At 42.8% G+C, this 26,540-nt stretch overlaps 1 protein-coding gene across 5 annotated transcripts in view; it reads left to right on the top strand.

Annotated features, from left to right (window-relative positions):
• Positions 1 to 26,540, top strand: part of LOC135901251 (oxysterol-binding protein-related protein 6-like) — a 159,775-nt gene that overhangs the window by 116,818 nt on the left and 16,417 nt on the right. For 3 of the 5 annotated variants that reach the window (XM_065430974.2, XM_065430973.1, XM_065430975.2), the window contains exons 12-21: positions 75 to 191; positions 818 to 1,177; positions 3,873 to 3,947; positions 6,073 to 6,210; positions 13,105 to 13,168; positions 13,886 to 13,964; positions 14,027 to 14,168; positions 16,398 to 16,542; positions 24,501 to 24,627; positions 26,183 to 26,305. In XM_065430974.2, coding sequence (XP_065287046.1) covers positions 75 to 191; positions 818 to 1,177; positions 3,873 to 3,947; positions 6,073 to 6,210; positions 13,105 to 13,168; positions 13,886 to 13,964; positions 14,027 to 14,168; positions 16,398 to 16,542; positions 24,501 to 24,627; positions 26,183 to 26,305 — 1,370 coding nt within the window. The remainder of the gene's footprint in view (positions 1 to 74; positions 192 to 817; positions 1,178 to 3,872; positions 3,948 to 6,072; positions 6,211 to 13,104; positions 13,169 to 13,885; positions 13,965 to 14,026; positions 14,169 to 16,397; positions 16,543 to 24,500; positions 24,628 to 26,182; positions 26,306 to 26,540) is intronic. The other 2 variants (XM_065430977.1, XM_065430976.1) reach the window with 2 other exon arrangements.

The following is a 26,540-nucleotide window of genomic DNA, read 5'->3' as shown; positions in this document are numbered from 1 at the left end:
TTTCTTCCTTTCTTCCTTTTTTTTCCACACGTGCCTATAATTTAGGCTACATGTCCTGTAACATTTTGTTCCAGGCGGTTCAGCAGAACTATGACCTTCGAACCTGCCTTAAGAAGATCCATGAAGACACCGATCCATCAGCATTCCCAGCACCTGATGGATCTGCTGCAGAAAGTTTTGATGAGCCAACGGTGAGCTTTCTTCACTTGCCAAGTGACGTAACATTAATGCAGCACATGCTATTTATTGCCTACTCCTTGCCAAATTCTATGCACTGCTTTTGTCAGAAACTTGGAGCTTGCTCACTGTGTCATCTTAGTCATTGCCAAACTGTGTAACGAGTAGTATTGATGCATCCTGCTTATGCTGTAACTCTGGAAAGCATGAACTCGTACTTGCCCTCTTGAGCTGTGGAACATTGGGGATGCCATTGGGAACAGCGTGGAGTTAAAAAGTGAGGCAAATGTATGTTTTTGTCATTCAGGATATGTTTATATTGCTTGTTCACTTTTGCAGTAACTTTGTTTTGGCTATGGTAAGAGATGCAAGATGGTCCACGCCAAAATAAGCTGAAGGCTGGATCATGCTTTTAATGGAATTTCACTTAGCAATGTGAAAAAAAGACAGGTCTAAGTGCTGTACTTTTCCTTGCTGTACAAAGTGTTGAAAGTGTAATATAGGCCTAGGAATCATGTGGAAAAAAGTGTCTTGTCATGATCAGCCATGTGCTTCGGTGTGAGCGTCCAGCTAGTCCATTGAGCAGAACCGTTGGCAGAAAAACTTGACATTAACTGACCTTGCCCATGTCTCACCTCAGCTTGTGCATCAACCTGTGCAGCAGTCGGTGTCACACGAGAGCTCGTCTGCACTGTCAACATCGGAGTTCTTTGATGCAGCTGAAAAGTTGTCACTGAGCAGCTCTTCCTCAGAGGAAGAAGAAGAGGAAGGCAGCTTTTGCAGTGAGGTGTCTGATGATGGCACTGAATATGCACCTGGTGTTGAGGGCAATCTCAGCGACCGCCTGCCGCTGTCTCAAGGGCGCCGTTCAAAGCTGCCAGCTCCCAAACCTGATGCAGGTGATACAAGCTTGTGGAACTTATTGTGTAAAAACATTGGCAAGGATTTGTCTAAAGTGAGCATGCCAGTGACCATCAACGAGCCCCTCAACATGTTACAAGTAAGGCTTTTCTTGAAAAAATTCATTATAAATCAATTTGCTCATGGACTCTGAGCATAAATTGAAATGCAAGCAGGGAAAAGTAGACTAGAATAACTTGAATTCTTTGCATCTGGACACTAGACACATTGTAGCCCCACAGCTCCATATCCAAGAATAATTTATGCCAGTATCATACATGTTGCAAATGCAAAGACACATTTTAGTCTGATGTGAACTGTTTGCACTTCAATTTGCGCCACTAGTCCAGTCATGTACTGTATTTGTTGAGTTGCTTACACCTCTGTAAGGTGGTGAAGCTGTCAGGTTGTAAATAAAATTTTTATCAATGCTCATTGAACATAGCGCCCTTTAACAGGTTACTTGTGGTGGTTGTAATGTGCATGGGCACTGATTTTCCATTATACATTTCATTAATCCATTGCAGTTGTAGTTACATTTATGCACTGCATTTTCCTGCAGTGCAGAGAAATGCAGCAATGTATTTTGCCGCACATTTAGTATGCATATTTCTCAAAACTGGTGCTAGGCACAAGATTTGTAGAAGTGAGCATGCTCTAATTGATAATGGCTGTCTTCAGTTTCGCTATAATGGACCCCGTTGTGGTGATTATAAGGTTAATTAGTTACTTTTAATGAGCTAATCCAACCATTTGTATTTGCCCCATTGATTCTGACGTCTGCTGCATTCTGATGTTGCAGATAATGTGTTGCAGAAGAAATTGTCCCTTAATCTCTGCTGCAATATGTTTAATGATCAGTTGCAGTCTTCCCTAAAATAGCTGGTGTAAAACACTGCAGGTCTTTGTGTCAACTGGCTAGTGCTGTTCAAAGCGTTTCATCTGAGGCACACAGAAATGGCTGGCTTAATTCATCATTGTCCATGGCACGTGGCTCAGGAGAGTTCATGCAATGTCTGTGAAGTGTGCATGCAGTGCTCGAAGTGTGTTGCACATTCCTTTTAACTGTGTGCCAAGATGCACGCTGTGTCATCTGCTTTATATGCACTTATTGGCCTGATACGTGTGGCAGCTTTCTTGGTACAAAGTAGGTTTTCAGTCCATGTTTTCTTTGTACTTTTTGAGGCTTCTATACCACAAGCCATGGATAACAGTCTGTTAGTACTGACAGTGCTGATATTTTAACAAAGCAATCATTCTGATGGACATTGATTGCAACACTCTCGTTAGCTGTATAACTAAATATAAGAAATAACTGTTTACCTATTGCATTGAAGCGGTTGATCATAATTTATAACCATTAGTCCCTACTGAGTGCTCCATGAACTGCTTCTGAATTTTGAGAAATGATTCTACTTACTGGTGTGGTATGTTTAATTTTCTCCCATATGATGTGCAATATGGAAATGGAGCAGACAGAATACATGATAGCTTTGGTGTTGCAGCTTTTCCTGCTGATTTATGCTTGCTCAATTTCAATAATTTTGATTTCAATGCACTGCACTGCAGACACCTTTTGAATGGTTCCAGGACAAGTGCTTGTAAACACTGGTCAGTAGATGACAATGAATCTGCATCATTGGCATTGAGCATATAGTGAGGGCACACTCTTGAACGTGGAAGTTGCGCTATTTTACTGCTCCCTTTGTTTTATGCTACAAATGAGCCAGAATTCATAAACTTGTTTTGTGCAAATATAACAGTAGCACCAGAGTGCACTCTTAGGGGACAATATGTGTATGGTTATAATGAATTGCTTATGCTCAAGCCCAAAGATAATCAAACTACTGCTGCAATGCAAAGAAAGAAAGTGGGTAGTTTCGTAATATATAGATGGCCATAATGCTTTGATGATATATTAGCATGGAACTTTGAAAGGGATATTTTTGTTTTTTGAAATAGTCAGGTCTAACATAAGTGGGACTACTATTGTTATGGTTAATTATTGCATCGCATGCTAGGCATAACATTAAGAGACAAAAAGAGTTTGGATTAGAGAGCAAACTGGTATAGCCAATATTCTGATTGACATGAAGAGAAAAAAAATGGAGCTGGGCAGGTCATGTAATGCGCAAGTTAGATAACCAGTGGACGATTAGGATTACAGAATAAGTGCCAACAGAAGGGAAGCACAGTCAAGGACGGCAGAAGACTAGGTGGGGCGATGAAATTAGGAAATTTCAGGCGCTAGTTGGAATTGGTTGGCGCAGGACAGGGGTAATTGGAGATCGCAGGAAGAGGCCTTCGTCCTGCAGTGGACATAAAATATGCTGCTGCTGCCGCTGATGATGATTGCATCATTTACAGCATAAGCCACTGTCAAAACTATTTATGTATGTCATATGCTATCGTTATTGCTTCTAGGTGCTGAAGCTGAAATTTCCTGCATAAACAACACACTGCTTTTTCCATTGAATTTTGCTGTCATTGGGCATTCTTGTTTGTGGTGTCATTTTTGCAGAATTGCAGGATATGATGTCTGTGTCCTTGTATCACCATATGCAACAGCAAAAGTCCCCACCTTGTGTATTAATCTCCATCATTTCGCAACTAGCAAATTAGTTTGTGCATTCTGATTAGTGCTGTTAGAATGGCAAATAAATATAACAGTGTAGTCAGCTGGAGCTTTTATACAATGGAAAAAAGCACAAGAGCATGTCTTCTTCTATGTTTACATGCAGGGATGCTTGTTTATTGCAAAAAACCTTACAGGTTTATTATTATTTTTTCTGTAGAGACTGTGTGAGGAACTGGAATATAGTGACCTGTTAGATAAAGCGGCTGCAACTGAAGACCATTTTGATCGAATGGTGAGTATGTTATTGGGCTGCCTGACCAGGGAAACTTGGGCGAGTTAATCCATTAATAGTTTGTCCTGTCTGTCTAATACGGTCGCATGAAATTATGTAGGCTAATACTGCATGTGGCTCCCATTTTGGAAGAGCAAAAAAATTTTAGCCTTTGGAATGGTGTTTTAATAATGAGCACAACTTACGTATTACTATTGCTTTTGTTGACTTACCTTTTGTTTCATCTAATTTAATCATGCCGGCTGAAGTGCTCAGTCTCATGCTTCTCCTAAACTAGTATTACACGATTTGGCCTTCTTTTCACAAACAATAATTGTGTAGAATTTTTTTCTTGCAGATTTTTATGTAGTATTTTCTTAAATGAAGCACTACTCTTCTTTCTCTTTTCGTTTCATCATGGCTGTGAAATCAATGGAAGTGAAAGGTGCTAACTAGATTTGAATCAGACAAAATGATATTGCTAAGCACAAACAAGCACTGTCATTTTTATACGGAAAAGCTTAGAACATCGAGACCAATATCATTTGTAGTGTAATAAAATTTAATGCCTACTTGGTAAGTTTCATCACATTTCTTGTGGTGGAGGTTATAAGATTTAAAATTCAGACTGTTTGGATTTGGCAAAATATGGCATCTACAGTATATAAGGTGATCATTTTTAAGTGACTTGGAAAGGGTATTTAGCGCCAGCGAACAAGGACAGAAGGGAGAAGATGCCACAATGTGCTAACTTCAACAACCTAATTTTCTGGAAACACCCACCTATTTAACCCATGCACAGTAGTGCCACCTCATCCAAAAAATTATGAGGCAGCACCACTGTGCATGGGTTAAATAGGTGGGTGTTTCCTGAAAATGAGGTTGTTGAAGTTAGTGCATTGTGGTGTTGTCTCCCTTCTGCCCTTGTTCGTTGGCGCTAAATACGCTTTCCAAGTCATTTTACCAACACGCCCAACAAATGACAATGCTGAAATTCATTATTAAGTTCTCAGAATTTTTAAAAATCACCTGTTGCAGATAACATAATTCTCGTCGTTGAGCTGGAAAATTCAGAGAGGCGGACATTACTTGCACAAGAAATTGAAACACGTATTCAACTTTCAACCGACTTTATAAAATGACTAATTAACTTTTTAATTACCTTAAGTTGCATATTGCAGTTTACGAATTGTAGCCGGTGAGTTTGCAAAGCGTATTCACTTGGAGTGAATTAACATCAAAAATTTGTTTTAAATGCAAAAAGGGAGATAGCGTTAAAACAGACGTTTGGGCGAGTTGGTAAGCCATCTTTGAAACAGAGCAGCGCGGTTTTGACGGGGACAGCGACCGTTAAAACCGCGCTGCTCTGTTTCAAATTCGGAGATGTTGTGTTGGTAGGGTAAATAAAAAAAAAGAAAGAGAATGTGTGTTAGAGTAGGGGAAGAGTATGTTTCGGTAGATTAGGTAAGCTGGTTAGTTAACATTTCCCGGAATTATTTATGATCAGGGCATTAAACTATTTTCTGCAATGCTATTCCAGTGGGTTATTGCGTCCAGCAAGAATTAGGGTTTAATTCATATGTCTGAGTAATAATGCATGCTACAGGACAACTGTGGTTTAAGTGGGAAGACATATTTAGAGGTGGATTTAACAAAAAATGCCTGTGGTGCGGATGGTCAAAAAACGAGTGAAGCAAGCAGAGACAAGAGTAATTAAAGACAAGTAATGGTAATTAAAATGTAAGCTTTAGTGTGGCTAGCTGATTTCACGTGAGTACTGGTTATAAACCAAGCAGCACGGTTTTGTTCTGTTTCTAGGTCAGAGGTGACATATGATTGGGAAGGGTGCGAGCTAGGTGATGCATATTCTAGCGATGGATGTACAAATGTTAGATATGCTAGTTTTTCTTATTTCAAGTGATGCAGTTTTCAGTTTACAATTTAAATATGCAAAAGTATGTGAAGCATTAGAGCAGATGGTGTCAATATGTGTTGTCCATAATAGTGTTGATGTCATGTGCATGCTCAGGTATTTGTAAGATAGAATGTTTGGTAGGAGCATAATTAATCACATAGGGGTGGTTTGTTGTGTGATTCTGGTTGTATTTTAAACAAATATACTTGCTTTCATTGACTGCTGGTCTAGGTGTGTATAGCTGCCTTTGCAGTCTCTGGCTACAGCTCATCCTATCATCGAGCTGGGTACAAACCTTTCAATCCACTGCTTGGAGAAACTTATGAATGCATTCGAGAGGACAAGGGTTTCCGGTTCATTGCAGAGCAGGTGATGATTTTTTTCTGTATGACCTTGTTGTTGCCTTAATGAATAGTAGTAGCAGAGCCTGATGAGTATATTTTTTTCCCAGAACTTATGTACACTACACTTCCTTTACAGGAACATTAAAGGCAAATATTAAGTCAAGCTAAAGTGATAGATTGGTGCTCAAGAACCTCTGACGCGTCAATATTATCACAAACAGAGCTGTAGTAATCGATAACTTGAGATAGATGCAAGACATGATTAGAGACTCCCCAGGACATTCAAGTGCTAGCCCAATGATGAAGGCCCTCGTCATTAGCATTCTGTCACTGGTACTCTACCACTCCTAATAAAAACATTTTATTGCAGAATAAAATGAAAGAAATTGCTACTTGTCCAGTTCAAATACGAGATCTTTAGAAAAAGAACTCATTGGCGCTACCCTTGACGACGACATGGGTGGCCAGAAGGTTTCGTTTTCTCCACTCCGCACTGCCCGCGCTTTTGTGTTTACTATTAGTAGTTTTCTTACAGTGTAGTCCTGTGCTGGTTTTGCTGGCTTGCGAAACTCACACAAGCTGCAATTGATGTGATGTAGCGGGACTCTCTAATGGTACACGCCACTTGACCAAGAGCAGCTGCAGCGGGGAATCCAACGCTCTGTCTTTGCTCACTTTCTTTATGGCCACGTGTTTGAGTTTTGCGCAGAAAGCCATGGTGCCGTCTGTCTGGTGCCGCTTTACTCACCGACAGCAGCAAGCGGTGATGGCGTATCGAATGTCACCACTCCCCGGTTAGGTGGCGGGAGATTTGAATTGTGATAAAGGTATTCGGATTCTTCACACACAATTTTCTCGTAAACTAATTCTGTTCTTGGCATGAGACAAGTGCTGTGAAGTTTCTGGAATGGTATTTTAACAGTCCACGTCGACTTAGTATTTGCCTTTAGTGTTCCTTTAAGATGTACCTTGGATTTCAGTTTATCAGAGTTTGGGAACAAACAGAATTAAACTATAGCTAAGGAATGAGAAGATGAAGCACATGGCACTTCTGGTTCCTTGTCCTTAGGTTAGTGCTGTTTGTTCCAAAATACACATTTGAACTAGTCCACCTATAGTTGGGTACAAATTTAGAAGACAGGGAGAGGCCCCACCCAGATGACCGAAGCGTGACAGCCGATTGCCTCTGCGACTAAAGAAATAGTCCCGCTCAAAAAATAGCACTTCTAAAACACATGATTCTCGGTATAAATAAGACTTTTGTATCTTTGATGACTGGTTTGGTAGAGCTCTTGTGATTGGAATGCTACAGCACATGCCAAATCGCACGAGAAAAATAACCCCGTGCCTTCTACAACGCTGCACATTGTCGTCTTTTTAGCTTCATTGCAAGGTACAAAAGTAGAAAGAGCAACTCTGCATGGCTTTTGCACTGCTTTACCATGTGCACGGAACATCAACTACTTGTTTTTCGAGCTCAAAATGGATTTAATCCAATTGAGCTCGTGTGGGCAAATGTCAAAAATGGCATTGCTGCACACAACAGAGACTTCAAGCTGTCCACAGTCGAAGATGTCTTGAGGGAAAAAATCAAAAACGTAATGGCAGAATACTGGAGGAAGAACATTCACTACATGTTGGACCTGGAGGCAAAGTTCAGACTTGGCACATCTGGGAGTGACCACATCCAACCCATCGTCATCAAACTGGGTGAAGATGACACAGAAGAAAGTGATTCCGACTGCGAGCTGTCCAGCATTGAGCCACTTGACGAAGCATAACGATTTCTTACTAACAAAAGAACGGCCCTTATTAGGGCTAACAAAATTTTGCCAGTGGGTTCGCAGAAGCCAACCATTCATCCCGTGACCTCTCAAATAATTAAGCAGATCATTTGATGGCATATTCCTTTTAATTAATGAAAGCTCAATTCTGAAAAAGCAACGTCTTGCTCACATCGTGCTCAATTTATCTGCTGGCATGGAAACATGCTTAAATGCTGGCAAATTAAATGCAAACACAATTGCTAACCCTGAATAACTATGTGGGGCCCAAAATGCTAATTCGGGCATGATTACAACGAAGGCGCCAAATAAAACAACGGACGAAGGAAGGAGACACTAGACAACTACGTAATTTGGGCAGCCACAGTTAGTAGCCTGCACGCCAAAGCACATTCATGTGGTTGCGCTGTTTATTTTGATTATCTGGCTCGGGCAAGTAATGCAAATAAGAGAACAATTATAAAACATCATTAGCTTAGTGAAGCCCAAATGCTCATTCGGGCAGCCATTGCCGAGTTGACGGGCACCTAAAGGCCAGTACATGCTGCCAAGCAATAACAAAAATGCACTTTCAGCTCAGTTTACTCCACAGCACAGTCATTGGTAATTTCATTATGCCACTTGGAACAAATAATAGCAATGCAAGCATAGTGGCATGCCCCTATTAGGCGGCCTGTTTTCAGGTAGTTGTGCTGCCGCCGTTTTTCTTTACAGCCTGTTGAGATGAATATTGCCAAAGTGAGAAGGCCTAAAATCCTGTATCGAGCAGCCATCATATTGCTTGACGGGGCCCGTGGTGAAATAACAGTAGTTGGGGAATGCTTGAAAAGCACCTTTCGCAGTCTGGACTTCAAAGCGCAGTCACGTCGTAGCCATTGTTGGTGAAATAGCAGTAGTCAACGCGAAGTTGACAGTCACTGTTAGCAACTTGCATGCCAAAGCACATTCATGTGGTTGCATTGTTTATTTTGGTTATCTAGCTCAGGCAAGTAATGAGACTAAAAGAACAATTATAAAACATTGTTCGCTTAGTGAGGCCTAAAATACGCATTCGGGCAGCCACTGTGGAGCTCGACGGAACTCTTGGTGAAATAACAGTAGTAGGGGGCATGCTTGAAAGGCATTGTTAGCTGTCTGCACTTCAAGTGCAGTCATATTGTAGCCATTGTAGGGGAAACAGCAGTAGTCAATGCGAAATTGACAGCCACTGTTAGCAGCTTGCATGCCCATGCACATTCATGTGGTTCCATTGTTTATTTTGTTTATCTGGCTTAAGCAAGTATTTGAACAAGAGAACAATGGCCCCTTGGTGAAATATCAGTAGTTCGGAGCACGCTTCAAAGATACCGTTAGCATTCTGCACTTCAAATCACAGTCATGTCATAACCATTGTCTAATTTGTTTGTCTGACTGGGAAAGAAAGGTGAATGCAAGCATAATTATTTATCCTGAATAACTCTGCTAGCTATTTTTGTACCAAAAAATGCTGAGTAAAGTTGAATGTGTCTTACTGAGGCACTTTGTTCACTGCACAAGCCGTAGGCTAACCAACGGCAAGATGCAGACAATGAAATTTGTAAAGTAATAAATGGTGAAAGTTTCAAAAGCTCTTAGTGCACTGTTTTGCAAGGCTTCATTCACTGAAAAATGCCTTTGTAACGATGAAAGTTGAAAGCATCAGACAGTAAATGACACACCACTGCACAGTGTTATTTGTGTTGAAAATATGTGCCACTATATGTGATATGCAACGAAATTCTCTGTTTACTAAGACTGGAAGTGTGAAATATGCAACAACATAGCTAAGTGCTGTTTTACAATATGGCACCCTTTCATGTACACTTCTGGCGAGCTGCTGCATGCACTGATGCATAAAAATACGAAAGTTTTTTACAAACAGCATGCCAGAAACCATAACCAGAAACCAGAAAAGCATAACCAGAAAAGTTTTTTACAAACTTTTCTGTTGTCATAGGTGATACAACTTCCTTTTGTGTAAGTTGGTGAGTCACATTGTGGCAACAACGCAAGAAGCAAGGACAGAAAACACAATGAGGAGGCAAATTGAGAAGACAAGGTAGACAAGAGAGAAAGCCTTTAGATTAACAGGCCAGCCCTGCTGTTCACAGGACCTGGTGTTTTGAATTAGATGAGTTAATGAAATTATGGAAAAAGACATAGCTGAAAGAAAACTTACAAAAACAAATGCTAATATAAAATAGAAGAACAGAAATAAGGATTAACACAAGCATGCATGGAAGCAGGCACATGTTTCCACACATGCGCAGAAACATGAAAACTAAGAAAATCTCAGATATGAAGGAATGGGGGAAATAAAAAATATACACAAACACAAAAAAACATGCACACACATTTACAAACAGACTTGGGCAGCGGTATTAGGAGTCGATTCACAAGCTGCTGTGCCTACCTTGTCTTGTTTTATTTTTTATTTTTTTTGCACTGTTGCCTTAACACTGTCATAGGAATTTTCAGTAGCAGCATATCACGAGAATTTAAAAGCAGCTCAGAGCTGTGTTGTAGGAAAGCATATCGAGCGCTGGCAGCAGACCTTATACGGTATTGTGTCATAGCAGGCGTTCTACAGCTGGCGCGTGCAGTGAGCAAAGAGTCCACACAGCGACGTGAATTTATGCCAAGGTCCCTTGTAAATGCACTAGTTTAATGGTCATACTTTTATACGACTTGGTACTGGGGCTGACAATAAGGAAACAAACACTGTGACCAAACATCTGACCATTACTAATTCAATGACATTCGCTCAAGCAGTGTGTGTTAGTCACTGATTGTTAGCACTAATGAACAGCAATCAATCAACGATGCTACACAACACTCGAACGACGCCGCTAGACGCTTGGCTGTCTTATAACACTGCTGGCCACGATCGTTTGCATTGAGCTGGCAGCAATGAACCTTTGTGTTGGAGGTTGCTTTTGCAATTTTTTTCTGTTGAGACACTCGTAGGTTTGTTTCATTCACATACGTTTTTCTCATTTCGCTTTATAATGGTTTTTCTCCGTCACTGCACTCCATCTGACGAAAAACACGACACAGTACACGAACACACCCGCCGTATACAGTAGGTACAGCTGAACCTTAGGATATCGAACAGCACGGTGATCGTGAAATAGTTTGATGTAGCCAGAATTCAATACATAAAATCACGTAAAGATTGTGTAAAGAACTTGTACAAATCAATGACTGAACCAATCGTGGCGCAGTAAATACTCACTTGAGGCTTCGCACAAAGTATTTTTTTCTTTGGCTGAAATTGCGCAGCAGTGTAGCCTGCTTCTTATTGGCAGTCACTTGCTTAACCATGGTGTCTTCAACATAATCTAAATGATCCTCAAGCAATAGGCTGGTGCCTTCTGTTGTGCCGCAGTAGCGATGTAGAAGGGCAAAATCAGCGCTTGTGGGCTTAACCTCGGCAGCGTCTTCGTTTGGTTGCTAATTCTGCTCCGATCTCCATGTTCTTAAGTGTCGAGCCACCCTCTACTCCTTATGACATCCTTGAACAATAAAGAGAGGATTGGAGGCAATATGGATGCCCGCACCCAAATTGAAACAGTCAACAGGCAAGGAGTTGGCGCCGACTTCGAACACACATGTACCCATACCTACATACAATTAGCCACATTCCCCACATATTACACACTGACGAATGCCCATGGTGCGGTGAGACCCCAGCGTTACCACACATCATGTGGATGTGCCAAAACAGACCGACACATATAAATTTCACACAACTAAAAAGAAAAAATTTTTATAGGCAGTGGGGGGCGTGGCTTATGGACGATGATCAGGATAGCCAACTGGCTCTCCTAGACCACCCAGCAAGCCGCTCACGCCAGTGGCCCCAACCATGAGACCTCAAATTTTGTTTTCTATAAAGTTTCTCTCTCCCTCTCTCTCTTCACGTCCATAAATCGAAGCATTTTTAAACACTGTCAATAACAAAGTATTAGGTGACATGTGCCATGGAGGTCTATGAGTGAGTCCAGTGAATGTGTTGTGTCGTGCGTCTTTGTGGAAGCAAACCGCCATTCCTCACGAGGCACGACAGGCGCAGAGCACAGCACCGAGGAGGTGTCAGTGCGGCAAATGCAATGCGTCATTGACGTCAAACTAGCCACGCCACCACTTGCGTACGCTGCTACATTTAAATGGCGCCTTCGGTGCAATCGATGTGTGTAGCTATAGTGCGCAGAAGTTGGGAACGCCCATCGCGCCACCGCTATCTTTGAGGATGTTGCGGGAAAGCTCGCCGCCTGTCGACAGAGCTCAAATTGTCGGGGATGGTGGAGTTCGATATATTCATTTTACATCCGACCCCGTTCGAAATAAAAAATTAAATATGCATGCGATTTTGCAGGTGATATAGAAAGTATTTGATACATGCAATAATTTGATATATTCATGTTCGATATATTGAGGCTAGACTGTACCAGACTTTGGCGAACTGTCCTTGTCGTAACTTCACTTTGGAGCAAAACAAAACACCATGGAACAAACACACAGGATGTTTGTTTGTAGCGGTGTGTCACTGCGGGATCCTGTTTTCAGGCGAAGTGTAGCGCAGTGTCAGCAATGCTCCCTGTAATATTTCTTCACCAGATCACGGTTCAGAATAAATGCATGCAGCACAAATGGTGCATCATAAGCTCGCTCGCAATAACACTTCCGGCATGATAGACCACCACAAACAGTTTGGGAATTTGCCCTGACGAGGAGCAGATGCACACGATTGATGTGACCTGGCCCAGTTCAAAGCGCGGGTGGCCATCTTCTCCACCGGCGGGGTCTCCGGCCGTCCGGCTCATGACGTCAGTCTAGAGTGCCCGCCCATTGGTGGAGGCTCGTGTGCATCTGCCTTTGAGGAGCAAATGCCTATTTTTTCTAAAGTTGTACCCGACTATAGTTACGTTAAAGTCTTGTGAAAAGTTCATCATAACAGTGAAGCTGAATGAATGTCCTCAGACTGTTCAGCTTGTCAAGGAATTTTGCTTGGCAGAGTTTGTCATAAAGGACGCCTGCTGCATTGGAAGAAAAAAAATTTTTTAAAAATAAGGAGTAGGGCACAGTGCTAATATGCTGTTAATTATTTATTTTAGGTGAACCACCATCCACCTGTTTCTGCCTGCTACGCAGAGTCTAAGAACTACAAGTTTTGGCAAGGTAAATGTTTCAGGCAGCCTTCATTTTTAGAGTGCAGTTCTTAGGCGCCTGTTCCTGCGTTGAGCGTTAGCATCCCTCGGCGTAACCGAGGGAACCAGCACAGTGAAGGATGAAAGAGCAAATGCAAAGCACAGTGGGGGAAGAAAGATGGCGACAGCGAAGAGATTGCGAGGGGGAAATAAAGAGGAGGAGAAGAGTGTGGTAAAAGGGTGAGGAGGAAAGCGAAGTCGAGATGTGGTCCACGGCGGTGACCAGGCTTGCGGTGAGCACATTCACAGATACCATATATGGAAAAAAAGAATTGGCATGGGCTTTGAACCCACTGTGCATGTGCTACTACTTCGCCTGAGCTGCCGCCACTACACAATGCGCTCCGCGCGAGCCACGTGTTCGCCTGTTCACACTTTCTTTCTCAACAATGAGCTATGAAACCGGTGGAAATGCTTAATCTGCTGCTGCTGCTAAACGAGCTGCCCGAGCATAGGCTGAGTGCTGCTGCTGAAGGACCCTCTCATTCAGAATCACGTTCTTTGCCACAATATATTGCAAATTCAAAACACCTAAAGAGCTGCACTCAAAATTCTCATTAGGTGGTGTTGTAATCATTGGTGATTTTCTTTTCTTATTTTTTTCACTTTTAGGATGTCGTTTTGCTTGACTGTCAAGCCTTTCTTCAACTTACATCACGTTTCTTTCTCTTTCTTTTTTTCCTCACAGATGTTAGGATCAAAACCAAATTTTGGGGAAAGTCTATGGAGATCCTCCCAGTGGGCTCTGTTCACCTCGAGTTGTTGAGGTACAGTGTTGCTCACACTTTTTTGCTTCCTTTGCACTCATTTCTATTCTTCTGTGGTTTAGCTCTGGAAGTCACTACCAATGGAACAAGGTGACCACATGTGTGCACAACATCTTTAGTGGCCAGCGGTGGGTGGATCAGTATGGGGAAATGACAATCCGAGATCTGACCCATGATGTGACCTGCAAATTGACTTTCGTAAAGGTACAGTTTCTTGCTAAGTTTTTTATATATTGCATAACATATCGCATTTAAGCATTAGCACTGGCACCATTAGCACAGGTGTTGTTTTAACACTCTAGCATAAATGTGCATCTCTGGTTTTTCCACTTATATGTTTGTACAGCACTTCCAACACTAATTGACAATGCTTACACTTTGTGTTTCTTTAGCAAATAATGCTGATGGAGAAAAAGCTTTAGTAATGGGGCTTATCACTACAGCTGTGACTCAATGCAGCTAATCCGAATTTGGTTCAGCTTTCACAGCAATTAAACAGCTTTTGTTGAACTCCTAAATTCATCAGGGTGACTCACAGACATACATGCATACCAGAGTCAAAGTATTTTTGAACAAACTGTTTTGTTAAATGATGGGAGAGCACCCAATTATTTGAGTGGGGCTACAACACGAGTCTATATAGTAAACACGAATACTACTACAATTATATGTAAGCATTACAAATGCTTGGTAATACAGTTGAACCTCAATATAATGGTCTTTCTTGCAACGAAAAACTTTGTTATATTGCAAGCTTTGTTGCATCAAAGTTTTAGAACACAGCTCTTATGCGGCCATTCCTGTGGCGAGCGTCGGCGCCAGCATAACCGAGCGAACGAGCAAGCGAGCACAGTGAAAGGTGAAAGCGAACGGGGAGTGGAGCGGGAGATGAAAGATGCGAGGAGGAAAGCGAGAGCAGGAGGGTACAGCTGAACCATGAGGCGGAAAGTGGAGGAAGGTATGGCAGAAGCGTGAGAAGGAAAGCGTAGTGCGGCGACAATGGCTACGAAAGTAGCGTGTGTCTTTGAAGTAGTGCGTTGTCTGGAAGGTTAGTTGACGGCAGTTTCTGCGAATCGCTCCCATGTGTAACTTACACGCTGGCTCTTGCGATCTCCAGATCAGCGAAGCAGCCGGGCTGCAATTAGCTCCATGGGCAATGTAGCGCACGAGACAGATTGTCCGCGCCAGCCAATATATCACGAAATTAAACACGTATAGTGCTGCGCTCAAATTTTGCATTAGAGAGCATCGTAATGGTCTCTTAATTTTTTTTGTCTTTCAGTTACACAAATGATGTCACGTATTTTGAAAGCTTTCCTGTTCCATTACATTTTATGTACGTGTGTTTGTGAAGATATTACAAGCGATTTTAAGAGACATGCCAAGTAAAATGAGCGGCGAGTGTAGTACAGTCACTGAAAACTATCGTGAGCTGCACGCAATGATGCAGCGACTTCACAAACTCTAAACCTTTATTTTGCTAACTTTGCACAAAGAAACCCCTTCATGGCGGTGTGATAAAATATGTTTTTTGCCTGATGTAGGCTCAAGAGAATCAGCGTTACGTGGCGCTCATAGGTTGATATGGCTACCAGTGCTTGTTCGTGCTCTTGCACGGCATACCCGCACAAAATGTCAGTAGCATTCAGCACTTCTGTTGTCGTAGGCATGTTCGTTGATTGACTTCAGAATGGTTGAAAGCATACTCAGTGATATATCATACATGTCAGTAGTGATATATTTCTTCTCGCCATCTGCTACTTCTTTAATCATCTTGGCTTTAAGTTTCAGGGAAAGCACTTTTCTTTCTTGGGGTGCACCACTACTTTTTGCAGAAACCATAATTTTTACCAGTACCATGATTAAAAAAGAAAGAGATGACTGTCTTAGCATGTCCTTGCGTTGCAACGGACAAAATAGGTGCTACAAAATGGTGTCAAAAGGTCTCTCTGGACTTTGAAACATCACTTTTGATGTCAAACATCACATGTTATTTAAACATCTGGTCACCACGGAGGGACAAAATTTGCCTTCTTTTTATACCTGTCTCATTTCTACAAACACCCTTGATATTTTTACTTTACAGGTGGTAGAACTTGCCTAAATTTGATTTTTGTGCTCACGGAAAAATTTCATTGCATTGAAACTGCGGTGCAAAACACTGGTAAATTGAGGGAAATAAATAGGTGCATTTCAATGGAAATAAGAAATGGAAACGAAAAATGTTTGTTGCATTGCGAACTTTGTTATATTGAGGTTCGTTATATCAAGGTTTGACTGTATTGTAATGATTTGGAATTCAATGCTTTCCTTCATACTCATCCCTGAAACTCAACTTCTGGTAGAGCTGTGTTGTGTGAGAATGTTTCCCCACACCCCCTTCTGTCAGCATCTGAAACATCTGATCTGTTGCATAATTTTGACTTGTTGTAGGCCAGCTATTGGTCTGACAAGCGCCATGAAGTCTTTGGAACTGTGGTCAACAAGCAGGGAGATGTTATTTGCAACCTCTCAGGGCAGTGGACCGAAGCAATATACTGTGGTGTTGCTCCTGCAGCAAAGTGTGTCTGGAGGCCTGGTAAGGAGACTACATTATTAGTAAAGACACAATGTAAGCTGTTATCTTGTGGTCACCTTATTTCACCATTTGAGGTGCAGTTGCTGTTTGCTGCAATGTAGATTTAAAGGTAGGCTTTCTTTTAAAGGGACACTGCAGGGGAAGTCAGTACGGGTCTTGAGCAGGCACTGTGTACCATCACTGGTGCCCTTGCGTACAGCAGTACTGATGGTCAAGCTACCCGTCGTGGTAGCCCTGCAGCTATGGTGTTGCGCTGCTGAGCTCAAGGTGGCGAGTACGATCTCGGCCACAGCAACTGCATTCGGATGGGGGTGGAGTGCAAAAATGCTTGTGTGCCGTGCATTGGGCACACATTAAACAACTCCAGGTGGTCAAACTTAATCCAGAACCCCCCTTTATGGTGTGCCTTATAATCAGATTGTGGTTTTGGCACGGGAAACACCAGAATATTAATGGTCAAGTGTCCAAGGCGTGAATGCCATGCCAGGAGATGGCCTGACTAGTCAGACCTTTCCCCATGCTCGCCAATCACACCTCACAAAATCGAAGCTGAACTACAGAAGGACTGACTTATAGATTAGGAGACCCTTGTTGATGCGAAAGGGCATGTTGTTTCCACAAGTGGCAAGAGTTTGCTAAATGTTTCATGAGCGAAGCTCGCCACAGTCTAAGTTGTGTGTTTGAACTGTGACCAAAGGTGCTTCTGTGTGAGAAACATTGCTGGCATGACAGAATAAAGAACATAACAGTGACAAGGTGCTCCTGCAATTGCAGTTTTGAGGGCCTGAATCTTTGCCACCCCTTCAGAAGAGAAATACTCACATTGGCAGTGATAATTTATTGCGAAACATCTTTAAATGGCTGAAAAAGCTAGTTATTTACACTGTGTGGGCTTTCTTTCAAACCCTCTACCAACTTGGGCATTTTCTGCTCTTGTACAAAGAAATGTTTCTTGCCACAGCTTCTTGTCTCGTACTTCTTGTTACAAAAGACCCATGGTTTCTCTTTATGAGGGTGAATAAAATGAAGAGCTTAGATATGCTCTAGTAACTGGAAATAGTGCATAAATTTTACGAGAGTTGGTAACAGTGTTAGGTTGCCGCTCATTGGCTGCACTGAAAAACAGCACTAACAAAATGGAATGCCACATGCGGGTTCAACTGCAGTGTAGGGACAATGGCTTCACTGGTACCATGTGCCAGGAAGGAGCAGCATCTGAGCAGAGATATCCCGTTGGAAATTATTGTCAAAAACACCACACTTTAATGCTGCTAATAAGGCCAGGGATTTTCGTCTTGCATAGATGGGCCATGTAACAGCATCATTGTCCAAATGCGTGTGTGGACTGGCACATTAACCTGTCAAAAAGCCCTCTCCATTTCTTCAGCAGAAAAACTGCATATTAGCAGAAAGAATAAGGGCTAAACTTTTTGTTTATTTCATCGTATTTTCAAATATTTAGGTCCTTCATGCACACAAGGAAGTTGACAGGCTGAGTGTTTATTATTTTCAAATGTAATGTCATTATTTCTTATGAGTGAGAGATTAGTAACTAGCTTGAGCCAGGTGTTGCCAAGAAATCTGTGACGTGACACGGAGCTGGGGCATGAATTTGAAAGTGACATCATTCCCCATCTTTAATTTTCACGTCCTAAGCAGCATACCAAGCCTTGAGTCACTAAGACTGACCTTTTGCTGTTCCAGAGGGGCAATCTGCCAATGTGACTTAATTTGTTAATCTTTTAGTGTGTTTTCTATGATGTTATTTGTGCGAGCTGTAACAATTCTCTGCCAGGTTATCAAACTAGAACTAAACCGGGGAAAAGAAAGAAAAGAATGCTTATTTTTGTGCAAACGAGAGCTGAACCTGAGCCTACTGATCTTTTTTTCACTTTGGAGCAAAATCAAAGAGAAAGAACAACGGCTTTTGGTTCAATTAAGTTGACCACCTTCTCCAGAGCTTTTCATTCATGCATTGCCTGTACCTGTGGCACAACCATGCTACCTCATTTGTAAATACACACGAGCTTGCTGTCATTTTAGAAGTGGAAGCACTGTTAGTACAGTTTTCAATGTGTCCCATCCAGAGGTGGGCAGGTTAGTAGTACTTTTGAGCATTTGAAGTTGGTGACCATCAGATAGTCCTCCTGTGGTAATAAGAGACTTGCATGTTGAACCTTGACATAACGAAATTGGACGTACAGAGAAAAACTTTGTTAAATCGCAAATTTCATTAATTTGAGTCTCAGCAGTAAAAATAATTTCACAAATTCCTAGAGCATTCCTGGTGGATAATATCGTATCATTAATCATCATCATTCAGTAATCACTTACAAATTGCAAGAAGGTCAGGCCATAATAGCGGGGTTATGAGCGCCAGTGCATGCGGTGCAGCTCGCACCGAGAGCAGTGCATTGGTGTGATTCATGGCACCCGAGATTGGTGTATTGTGTAGCGCAGTGCCGTAAATTGTGGATGCCATAGCTGACCGCCCTTAGTGCCCGCAGCCATCATCAGATGGCGCCCTCAAATTAAAGAAACAAAAGTGCAAAAAGATACAGATATTCCCTAGGGTTGAGGATTGGGTGAGTTGGTATTGCATTCTAAAACTGGTACAGCACAACAATTTGCACTGTACCACTTTTAGAATACAGATATTCATTCTGAAGTAAAAAAAAGATAAAGTTTTGCCTGAAAGGCGAAGCATCGACTGTGTTGTAGCCAGGAAGGAAGAGCGAAACAGCCAGACTAGGAGTCACATACACATACATTTCATGGTCTCTCAGATGTGTTCTATCTCTAGAAGAAGAGCACGCGCTGCCAGACTGCCGACCACGCGCAGTCACGGGGAACTATGTCTCCCTGTTTTCACTAGATGGCAGCGTATACAACATCTCCCCAACAGAGCAAGCGAAGTTCGCTGCAGCACGCGGCTTCACGCACATCCCACTTCTAGTATGTATGTGGAAAGTGTCTTGGCAACACGAACGGGCGTCTGCTACACCGTCACTGATACAAACACTTTCTGCATTGGTTTTAGCAGGGGAATAGCGAACTAGCTGGGTCCTGTTCCTGCGTACAGCACCAGTGTCGGTGTTAACCCAGTAGGACCGAGGCTCATCGGCTGGGGCTTGTACTGTCACTTTGCACTTGAGTTCTGTCAACCAGACGTCGTCTCCGTAGAATAGCTCCGGCAGGTCGCGGACTCTGTGACGTCTGTCGAAGTCTTGCCTTTGACGTTTCCGGTACTGTACCTCGAACTTCCGAAGGCTCTCTTGATCTGGCAGTTGGGGTGTCAGCTTGCTGGAACTAAGAGGAAGCTTGGTTCTTAGCCGATGACCCATCAGTAGTTCTGTAGGACTATACCTATTTTTCAAAGGAGTTGACCTGTAAGCTAGGAGCGTCAAGTAAGGGTCTTTCGTCTTTGCCATGGAAGTCTTGATTATTTTTACCGCAGCCTCAGCAAGTCCATTGCTCTGAGGATAGTGAGGGCTAGAGGTAATGTGCTTGAAGGCATAGTCCTGAGCGAAGAGTGAAAACTCAGTCGATGAAAACTGCGGGCCGTTGTCGGAAACCACTTCCTCAGGAATCCCGTGGCATGCAAAAAGTGACTTGCAGTGGTTGACTGCAGCTGCTGACGTAAGCTTCTCGAGCCGAGCCAGTTCAGGGTATCTTGAATAATAATCTGTTGCTATCAACCACCACTGGCTCTTATAGTGAAACAAGTCCATTGCAATGTGTTGCTAGGGTCTTTCTGGAAATTTGGAACTTTTTAGTGGCATTTTCCTGTTACTTGTTGTTTCGATGCATTGCTGACATTGCTTCACCAGGGACGTGACATCAGCTCCTATAGTGGGCCACCAGACACAATCTCTGGCTCGAGCAAGAGTGTTTGTTATGCCGAAATGTCCTTCATATAAGAGTCATAGGACTTCGTTTTGGCAAGAGGCCGGGACGACAACTCGAGCAGCGTAAAGGAGTAAATCGTTCTCCAGAGTGAGCTGGTGTCGATGCTCGTAGAAGGGTTTTAGGTCCTTTGGTAAATCTTGCCTGGAGGGCCACTTTTTTTTTTCTTGCTCCACTGGAAAAGTTGTGCACAAGCAGGGTCTGTTTGTTGGGATGCCTTTAACCATTGAAGGCAGTGCTCCTATATGGGAAAAGAGGTTTTTAAAGAGCATACGAAAGCTTCCATGTTTTCTTTGAGCTCGGTGTCTTCTATTTTTTAGAGAGGTGCTCTGGAAAGAGCTGTCTGCGGCTAAAAGGTCTTTGTCTGGAGCATATGCAATCTTGTACTGGTATCGCATCATTGTCATCTTTAACCTCTGTAATCTGGGTGTCAGGTCGTCAAGGCTCTTTGATGTGAATTTGGGAACCAACCGCTTATGGTCCGTCTCCAGCTTGAACAGCTTGCCGACAAGATAATCGCTGAATTTGTCACATGCCCAGACTAAAGCAAGAGCCTTTTTCTCGAATTGAGCGTAACGCTTCTCGGTCTCTGAGAGTAATCGTGAAGCATAAGCGATAACAAAAAACTTACCATTCGTTTTTTTCTGCCAGACTAATGCACCAAGTTCGAAGGACAATGCATTTGCAGTGACGATCGTTTCTCTCGATGGATCGTGCACTCCAAGGACAGGGCGAGACGAGAGCACCAACTTCCATTTGTTGAACGCCTGCTGTTGTGGAGCATCCCAAACAAACTTTTGCTTCTTTGACAGCAAAAGATTAAGTGGTTGCAGGACTTCAGAGAGATTGGGAACAAATATAGCGAGGTATGTTGCCATTCCGAGAATTCCCTGCAGCTCGGTCCTGTTTCTTGGGCTCTCCATTTCCATAACGGCTTCAACTTTCTTTCCGTCGGGTCGTATTTCGTCTTCGTCTAGCCAGTGTCCAAGGAACATGAGGTGCTGGACATTAAACAAGCATTTGGTTTCATTCAATGTCACTACAGCCTTGACGAAGAGCTGCAGCACATTTCTGAGTGTCTCATTGTGCTCATGCTCATTCGAACCCCAGATAAAGATATCGTCCATGTGACAGACAACCCTACTGATGCCTTGCAAAATAAATTACATCTGTTTCTGAAAGTGTTCAGGAGCAGACGCAATTCCAAAAGGCAACTGGTTGAAATAGAAGCGTCCAAAAGGTGAGGTGAACGTGGTGAGCTTTTTAGAACCTTCACAAAGTGGAATTTGCCAAAATCCAGAGTTAGCGTCCAATTTGGAGAACACTTTAGCTCCATGAAGAAGTCCAAGAGTGTGCTCCACGGAAGGGATAGGATGCCATTCTCTCAGAATGTGCCGGTTCAGTTCTGTGAAGTCCACGTGGATTTTCACGTCTCCGGAGGGCTTTAGGACGACTGCCATTGGTGCACACCACTCAGTTGGCTCGTCAACAGGTCATATGACGCCAACTTTCTGCATTCTTTGTAGTTCCAACTTAGTCCTTTCGTATAAATTAATTGGGATGCTCCTTGGAGAGCTGAGCGCGAAAGGTTTCGCTCCTGCTTGCAGCTGAATTCAGTGTTCCTTGTGCAGCTTGCCGAGTCCCTGGAACAACACTGGAAATTCTTCTTTCGGATTCAGTTTCTCAGCAATGGCATTTACAAATGTCTACATCCGGAGTTCTTTGATCGCTGGCTTGCCTAGCAACGGAGTGCAGACCTCATCTAAGACGTAGACATCCTGAGTAGCCGTACGGTCGCGGTAGATGAGCTCAAGTTGTGCCACTCCTGCGGCTGGAAGAAGCTTTCCGTCTGGACCATGTAGCTGGCGAGGAGGAGCTGGGAGAAAAGGTCTGTCCTTGAGCGTCTGGAATACTTGCTTCGGGACGACTGTTTCATCGGCGCCAGTGTCAATTTTGAAATCTACTGGCTGACCTTGAACCAAGAGTGTGACCTTGAACCAAGAGCTGCCTCCCACGTTCCAGCATCCGACGTCTTGATTACTCCGAGGAATCCTGCTTCTAAATTGACTTGTTGCATTTCGACACAATCGAGGCGCCGCGACATGCATACGGAGGCCCTTTTTCCGGCAATTCCCGCAGACTTTTGAGCATGCTGGGCACAGAGTACGAGGGTGACACTCTTGACCGCACCAACGGCATGGTTTCTGCATGCTGTTTTTACAGGAGGATGAAGATGGCTTGTTTGCCCCACGTGAATAGCTGCTGCTTTTGTCCTGTTTCGAAGCACTAGTGGAATGGGGACCGGACGCAACTTTGTTCACACATGGCACTTTTTGGTGGAGCTCGACTTGTTGCTTACGGACGCTCTCGATCTGGGGCGGTATTCTGTAAGAGTCCACCTAGTGGACTGTCCATTTTCATTTCGGCCGCAGCTGATTGGCTAGGGCCATTCATCTCCTCCTCGCTCGTACAGCTGCAGCCAATCAGCAGCGGCCAAAATGGACAGTCCACCAGGTGGACTCTTACAGAATACCACCCTGGCGGACGGACTCAAGAGTGAGGTCTGCATCGAGCTGTAGCCTGGCGGATAGCTGCTTATCTTTTATGCCAACTACGAGGCGGTCGCACACGAACTCTTCTCGAAGAGCGCTGAACTCGCAGTCTTTCGAAAGTGTGTGAAACGCAGTAATGAAATCTTCGGCTGACTCACCGTCTTGTTGCACTCTGGTGTTGAATCTGGCTCGTTCAAAGATTACGTTGCATCACAGGATAAAATATTTGTTGAACTGCTCCACGACTCCGTCGAATTTCTTGGAGTTCTCTTCAGAGAGAGCAAAAGTGGCATAAATCTCCTCGGCTCGCTCGCCCATGATGTAGAGTAGCACATCTACTTGATGGTTCTTGGGCTTAACGCACAACCCTGAAGAGGTTCGGAAACATTCAAATCTTTGTTTCCACTTTGGCCGCTTGTTCAGCGACGAAAAGTTGAAGGCATGCGGCGGTTGAATTACAAATGACGCCATGGCCTCAAACGTTAAGGGGTCGCGTCGCTTGAGTACCAAGATGTGCGTATAGGGAGCAGCTCACCGGTGTTTCGTTGCTGGCATCGTCCTTCGCGCGGAGGAGGACCAGGAGCCTTTATGAGAACAAAGAAAAACTGCGCAAAAAAAGGACAAGACAGAGAAAGAACCACACAACACAGGCGCAGACTAACAACTGGTTTAATGCTCCAACGCCTCTTTCCTACCAACAACAGAACACATGCGCACCAACCACAAAGACCAATGCCGCTATCATGTAGTCGAGCCTAGAAACGCCAACTCCTTGCGGTACAAATGTATGGAAGCCTCACTAACACATTTATCTGGCCCTAATCTCGTGATTTCTAAAGCTTCGATTATTTCACGCTCTTTCTTATCCCTAGCGCGTCCGACCATCTTAGTCCCGCCGAAAAGTGGGGTACAAACTTTGCCGTCATGCCTGCAGGTCTTGCAATGCTTAGGAAGATGCTGTCCTCTAGAATCATCTAGGGAATTGGCATGTTCTAATAATCTAATATTAATGCAGCGGCCTGTTTGTCCAACGTACACGTTGCCACAACTCAGCGGAATCTATAGATGACATTCACACTACAGGGCACAAACTTGTTCCTGTGGTTAGTACTGCACTCGATTTTCTTTACAACAAACATACTGTAAAATACCCTGTGTCGACTTGCATAGCCAGTTTCCATAGAGTTTATCATGACCGTTGAAACTGCCATTCCGCTCACAATGTCACTGCACTGACAGCGATGTCATCAGGAGTGAACAAGGATTTTGACACTGCTTCCAAAGGGCATGAATAAGTTCCTGTTTGACTCTTTTGACTCCTTGTGAAGCACTGTAGCTCTTCTGGGCAAATATATATATATATATATTTATATCTCTTCTGGGCAATTACAAACTGCATTGCACAAGATGCCTGCTCACTCGAGATGTTTAAACATGTTAAACAAACACATTGTGATGGTTGCAGTCAAAAGATATTTTCTTTTTTTGTTGCCAACCAAGGAGCGATGCCCGAGGACTATGAGATGTACTATGGTTTCACACGGTTTGCCATTGAACTCAATGAACTTGACCCACAAGTGGCTAAACTGTTGCCTCCAACTGACTCAAGGTTTCGCCCAGACCAAAGGTATTGTGTGTACTTGTACAGCTCTGTCATTTCTTTCTGTGTTAGCCATTTTCTTAACCATTTGGGGGCCTGGTGTTTTTTTTGATGTGCAACCAATTCAACTTCTGTCCACATAACGCATTAGCGGGCATTAAATTCAAATGATATTTATTAGAGATATTTTGCGAACCATTTTACAAATATTTTAATCTGAAGGTTCACGCAAAGGCTAGAAGTTGTGCTAGTTTGATTTTTATTAGGATAATTGTTTAACAAGCAACATGGCCTCTTTGTCGCTGTCGTATTCCCTTGAAGACACCTCATAATCAACGCCGAAGTTGTATGAATTAGGGTTATTAAAAATTTATTGAATTTCTACATTATTCTGAAAGCACTATGGCTTTTTTTCCACCAGTCTGCCATGTCGGAAAACAAACACGAGCAGCACCTACAGTCTATAAGCTTTGTTGCACCATCTGTCATACAAAACAAAGCCTACCATAAAATGTTTGTTTAACCAATAATGAATAGATGGTGGAACCAGTGTATGGATGTTTAACATTTACAAATTATCGTGGGCATGGTCAGAGCTTTGCATCGATGGCCAAGTGAGTGTACTTGGGCATGCCACTTAAAGGGACACTAAAGCCAAACGTTAAATCAATTTAGATGGATAAAGTATTAATTGAAAGCTTTGTTGTCGTTAATTGCATGATACTAGGTCGATATTTAAAAGAGAAAATAAAGCTCAAAGTTTCATTTTTTTCATTTCATGCCAAAACCTCAGTGCTGGTATGTCAGTGTCACATCATGGATGTCAAAGTATTTTTACGTATTTGGGCCACGTTGGCTTAGTGAAAGTTTGCAAGACTTGCCATGTTCAGTCTTTGGCTCCTTTAGAATGTCATCAATACTTACAGCTAAAGAATTAACTGCTGGGCCCCATCAGACTGTCAAAATCCATGGCGGTGTCACCACCCGTCTTTAATGTTTTTAGTTTCATCTGGCTTACCAAGTGTCTTCTCGCGGCAAGAGTGGTGTTTTGGTATTCTGGAAGAGTAGTTTACTGATACAGAAAAAAACCATTTGTCTCTTTAGTGTACCTTTAAAGGGGTAAATGAGAGAAACACATTTGAATGCTGTAAGCAACTTAATTTTCACAAGTTTCTGTGATGGGTCTACAGTTTGTTGTTGGTCTTGGGGATAATTCACCCTTCAATAGGGTCATAGTTTACATTCAGTCTTTCCACTTAATGAAATGCAGTGCTCATTAATTATTCCCAAATGTCAGATTGTGCCAAGAACTTCATCTTAATTGGACTGTGTTGCCTTGTGAATATAAACTCATTTATGGTGCTATACATTTCATTACTTCCCTCTGAATTTTCTTATTTAAGATAATACCTTAAGTACTGAAACATTTCAGCATTGGAGAAGCATACTTCACATTGTGACTGACACAGGTTTTGTTAATTATTCTTTATTTGACAGTTCCGTGTTTAATGAAAAGCTCCAGAAATATTGCATGACCACAACAACATCTTGCACTTACAGTGATGGCATGATATGATTTCAGGCTGTTAGAGGTGGGCAACATTGCTGCAGCTGAAGCAGTCAAGTCTCAACTGGAGCAGAGTCAGAGGGAACGACGAAAGCAAAGGGAAGAACAGGGCATTGAGTATCAGCCAATGTGGTTCAGGTAGGTTCATCTGTCAGACAGAAAGCTTCCTTACAGCTACCTTAGTTAGGCTCTTAATAAGGAAGTTCACTTTCCTTTTATAACCTCATAACAGGGCAGTAGCACAGACATGTATATTGACATGTGTACTTATTTATGCTTTTCTCGGGGACTGCATTCATCCGCTAACAACTTAAGGTTATCGCTCACTGCAAGACACACCTGGATAGTTCGGAATGTACTCAAAGGCTATCAT

This window comes from Dermacentor albipictus, chromosome 1 (assembly GCF_038994185.2).
Source record: "Dermacentor albipictus isolate Rhodes 1998 colony chromosome 1, USDA_Dalb.pri_finalv2, whole genome shotgun sequence".
Classification (NCBI taxonomy): Eukaryota; Metazoa; Arthropoda; class Arachnida; order Ixodida; family Ixodidae; genus Dermacentor; species Dermacentor albipictus.
The sequence above is the reverse complement of the archived record's forward strand: the minus strand, read 5'-3'. Positions and strand labels throughout refer to the sequence as shown.